This window comes from Triticum aestivum, chromosome 5B (genome assembly GCF_018294505.1).
Source record: "Triticum aestivum cultivar Chinese Spring chromosome 5B, IWGSC CS RefSeq v2.1, whole genome shotgun sequence".
NCBI lineage: Eukaryota > Viridiplantae > Streptophyta > Magnoliopsida > Poales > Poaceae > Triticum > Triticum aestivum.
In genome coordinates this window covers 12,122,890-12,128,021 of record NC_057807.1, presented here as the reverse complement: position 1 = coordinate 12,128,021, position 5,132 = coordinate 12,122,890, and the positions used below count along the sequence as shown (strand labels likewise).

At 41.9% G+C, this 5,132-nt stretch overlaps 1 protein-coding gene across 1 annotated transcript; it reads left to right on the top strand.

The window, feature by feature from the left end:
- The first annotated feature begins 651 nt into the window (after positions 1-651).
- Positions 652-1,530, top strand: LOC123114544 (uncharacterized). The gene is made up of 3 exons (XM_044536059.1): positions 652-666; positions 893-1,164; positions 1,265-1,530. Exons 1-3 carry the CDS (start codon positions 652-654, stop codon positions 1,386-1,388), a joined length of 411 nt encoding a protein of 136 aa, XP_044391994.1. The 3' UTR covers positions 1,389-1,530.
- The last annotated feature ends 3,602 nt before the right edge of the window (positions 1,531-5,132 follow it).

The following is a 5,132-nucleotide window of genomic DNA, read 5'->3' as shown; positions in this document are numbered from 1 at the left end:
TCAGTAACCATGGAAATTGCTCCTTACCCCAAAACGGTGAGTAATAGTCCATGAAACAGGTCAGAATTGGCCAAAATGGTGAGTGTTGATGAACGATACCTAAGTGCACCTTTGGGTTCAGCAACCATAAAAATTTCTCTAGGACCCCAAACCAGTGAGTAATTGTCCACGAAACAGGCCAGAATCGGCCAAAGAGGAGAGTGTTAATATCATGCATGTAAGCGCTCCTTGGAGTTCATCAACCAAGAAAATCATTTCGGGACACCAAAATGGTGAGTAATAGTCCATGAAACAGGCCCGAATCTGCCAAACCTACGAGTGTTGATGATCGATAGGTAAATGCACACCACTGGTAACTGGGAATTTGCCATCAGCCAGCTCTTTGCCATCTGCTAGTTGATGGCAAAGAACGTCTTTGCCATCTGCTTATAAAAAATAGATGGCAAAGAACTGACAAACGGCAAATAACATGGTTGCCATCGGCCAATTCTTTGCCATCTGCTAGTGGATGGCAAATAATCTTTGCCATCTGCCAGCAGATGGCAAAGAGGTTGGCAAATCCTGTGGCCGTCAGGAGTGTAACGGCATACTAGCCCCACCTCTTTGCCATCTGCCAGCAGACGACAAAGATTCTTTGCCATCTGCTGGCAGATGGCAAAGAGATGGGTTATTTTTTTCTAGAGAAAAAAACTATGGGGTTATTTTTGTTCTCATTGGTTGAAATGTTTGTGTCATGGATTGATGACATGGCAACCCTAGGGTCCCACATCCATACGTATTCAATTGACACACCCCTTCCCTCAATAATAATAATAAATAAATGACACCCCCCTCAGCTAGCACACACACATCTTATCCATTCTCCACCCCGACTCACGCACAACAACCCTAGAGATCGGCGGCTGGAGGCGCGGGCGACGCGGCGGGGCCCAAGGCGGCGGGAGGCGGGCGCCGCGGCTCACGGCTGTTCGCTCGCTCGCGCTGCTGGGCACGACGCGGCGGGGCCCAAGGCGGCGGGAGGCGGGCGCCGCGGCCTCCGGCGACTGGAGCTGCGCGGCACGGCAGTGGCCCACAGTGGAGGGGAGCAGGCTCCCGGCTGTTGGCTCGCGCTGCTGCGGCTGCTGAAGCATCCATGGAGTCGCCAACCCCCAAGTCGCCGTACGAGTGAGTTCCTGAGCCCCAGCGTCACGCCTGAACCTCATGCCCCAACCTGTGCTGTTTAAAATAGCCTTTTACCTGTGCTGTTTTTACCTGAAACTTGTAGGTTGGAGCCAACGAATGAACTAGCCCTAGCGCACATCATCCCTTCCCTTGATAGGGTAAGTTCTTGTCAGGCCATGGTTCTTGTAGATAAAGCGTCCAAGCCCTACTTTATTTCGTTAGTGTAGGCAGTAGGCAGTAGGCTACTTTTTTGTTAAACGAAAAATTCAAAATCTTACATCTGGGTGAAGTCCTTTTCTATTTTCTTATAGCTACAATTCTCAGAGTTTGAATTGATTCAGATTATGTTTGTCTTATTAAACAGAAGGAATCATGCATCCGGGAAGGATGGATGATTCTGGTGCTTCAAAGCGAAGGAATAAATAAAAACTAGATATTTGGTTTCTTGTTTACTACAGATAGGCTGCGATCCTTGGATGACAAGAGTTTATTGGCTTCTTGTGTTAATCTTGAAGATGCACTTAAGAGTGGAGAACATAAAGATATTGATAGACTTGAATTGTGTTGCGAACTACTTTTTCTGCAAGGCTCACTTTAGAAATCTATGGGCCCACTTGATATTCTGAATTTTTTGAAGAAGCGCTCCTGAATCTATCCTGATGTTGTTATTGCATACAGAATTTTGTTAACCATTCATGTGACGATTGCATCTGTCGAAAGGAGCTTTTCTAAACTGAAGTTTGTTGAAATCCTATTCATGTGAAGATTAATTATGAAGATTTGATCGAGGATTTCATATCAAGAAATACTAGAAGAACGCAGCTTTTTGGTAGAAAATGAGGTTAGTTTATAATTGTATTCCTTTAGTACCATCTTTACTATTTTACCATTAGTATTTGATATATTTCCTAAATATTGTAACAAATAAGATATATTTGAAGTTAAATAATTAAGTGAGAGTATACTTTACTTGCATTAGTTCTTTAGTTATATGGTTTAAAAAAATAAGGCCCTATTTTGATTATCGTCCCGGGCCCCCAAATTTCTGGAGACGGCCCTGTTTGGTAGCTACAACTGAGATACTTAGCTTGTTTATGCCTTCATTTTTTTGTAGTAAAAAACATGATTCCAGCATGTGTAGAGTATTAGATTTCAGTTGTTTGTTGTAGTTTGTTTTCAGGGTTCAGTAAATTCTGCATCAATATTTAAAGTTTTAGTATCAAGCGATGATGAGCAAGGTTCGCTTCTGATTGTTGTATGCCAACCCATGTTTTCTATTTGTAGATGGTTGTGTTTTTGCAGTTGGCCTACATCTGGATTACTTTCAACCAAATATAATTTTCTTCTTATCGATATCCTATTAATTACTACTACATCAAGGATCTTCATGTTGTTGGTTTTCTTACAAATCCACTCATTGGTAATGATGGTTTAATTTCTTTGATATTTTCTTCAGTTGAGGGACAGCAGCAGTTTTACCACCGATGGTGTTGCATGTAAGCTGGATGTTCTCATTGTTCTCTTGGCTCTGATCGGGTGAGTTCTTCCCTATTTCCTTTTACGTTAGTACGGTTGTATGAATATGCCTCTTGATATTTACCAGCTCTTCTTAGGATTGCCTAACTAGCATATATATTCTCAGAAAAATTATCATCTACGGCCCATTGTCAGCTATACAACTTTTGAATTCTGTGAAGTTCGGTTCAGATTTGATAGCTATGTCAAAACTCAATATTGTATAACATGTTTTTTGTATGAGTGATATCAGCTTTCCGAGTCAGATAATTTTATCGTAAGTGCTTAACTTGATGACTTTGTAAACTTGCAAGACAGAAATTTCATTCTGTAAGGAAGTGAAAGACCTTCTCATTTTCTGATTGTTCTACCTCTCTGACTGAAACAGGAACTTTCGCGCAAAGAAAACACACACAGGGCAGGAACATGAGTACTCTCGCCCTTCCATGTTTCTGGTCGATCGAACTCTTCGGTGACCAGAAAATGAGAAAAGGGCAGGTCGTCGATGTACAGACCACAGGCGCTCGGACGCACGGCCGGCATCATGGTCGTCATAGCTCATAACCCATGAGGGGTGACGAAGCAAGAAAGGAAGGTTAGTTGACTCTCCTCTAATTCATTTTGTTACTGTTGAGAAACTCTCCGATTCTGATTGTCTTAGTTAGTCCTTGGAAATCTCCCAACATTAGATTAATTTATGCATTAAAAACTACAAAGAGTACAATAGTAGAAATTATAGTCATAGAAACTGATGTGGGTTGCAGAACTCCCCGGCGACGAGCCCAACGACCTTGTACTTCGCCCAGACAAGCACCATTGGGTCGACGTTGCAGCCAGCGGCTGCGGCCATGCATTTGGAAATTGCAGGAGTTTTTTCTTGAAAAGAAAATATAAAATTAACACCTCTTGCACCACTGATAGAGATGTGCCTTGCTGTAATAAGATGATGGGCTCATGACTTATCTTTCTTAGACAAAACAATGAATCTAGCCATAACTATGTACATATCTGGATACTCATCTTTTTTTCTCAAGCTATCATGTCAAGTGTAGAGGAAATGACGATATACAGAATAAGGAGAAAGACATGCTGACAGTACATCCGGTTCCAATTTTCATCATACTATGTGCTAATATATGCTCTCAATGATAATATGCCACCTTGCGCTATCTACACACGTAACGTGTTCTTCTTTTGTATAATTATACACTATAAAATTATTGTATACTTACTGGTTAAACATACATAAGGAGTCTCTCTATTGGAAGGGGAAAATATAATATTAGACACCATTTATTTTTCTGCTCGCTGATGCATGCAATGTATCATTTGGCCTTGATTTAATGTACTGCACTTTTCTTCATTGTTCTCTGTTCTTTAATAAGTCAGACTCATATAGAACCTGATATTTCTTAGTGATGTCTTCAGATCCCATGAATGTCATTTTGCACCGAAGGTTTGTAACCATTGGGGAATGTTTTCTTGCTCTGATGTATCAAGTTGCCATGGGGGTGATCTAGAGGTGAAAGCTAGCAAGCCATCTCCTGATATTTTCCTTACTAGCAAGCTTAATGCGGAACACTTATATTTCAGTACTTGTTTGTTTAATTGTGTTATTTATCTGCAGGTCTCTTCCTTGTCCAAAGTATGTCATACCTAATCAAGACATGTTCATTTAATTTACCCGTCATGTAAATGACACAACATGATTCGCTTGTGTATAGTGTAAACATATATTTATATATGGCAAGCAGGTGTTCAAATTATAGTTGTGAAATGTGTATAGTGTAAGGATATAATTATTAAGGGAAGTGACGTCACAATGGTCGTGCCTGGTCTTCTCCGAGTCTATGCTTGTGGTTTGTGTTATTTAGATCTGTTCATGCCCTGATATTGCTATCTGATTTCATTGGAAGGTGAAAATGAATTGATATAAGAAAAAATAAAATTAAATGGGGCAATATAGTCACTTTGCCATCTGCCAGGAGATGGCAAAGAGCTTTGCCATTAGCTAGCAGATGGCAAAGAGGCCACGTGTCATCTACATGTAAAATTTGGGCTGGCCTATTTGGGCTCTTTGCCATCTGCCGGCAGATGGAAAAGCTCTTTGCCATGTGCTGGCAGATGGCAAAGCATGCAGCCTTTGCCATCTATTGGCAGACGGCAAAGAGCCTGCAGCCTTTGCCATCTGCTGGCAGACGGCAAAGTATGCCGTTAGCCTTCGCTAACCCCGTTAAGAGGCTTTCCCATCTGCTAGCTGATGGCAAAGCCACAGGCTCTTTGCCATCAACCACCTGATGGCAAAGAAGCCTTTACCGGCAGGGTTTGAGACAAACTGTTTGCCATCTGCTGGCAGATGGCAAAGCCTTTGCCATCCGCTGACCATGCCTTTGCCATATGCCATGGCAGATGGCAAAGTGCCAGGTTCCAGTAGTGGCACCCCGAGGTTCATAAAT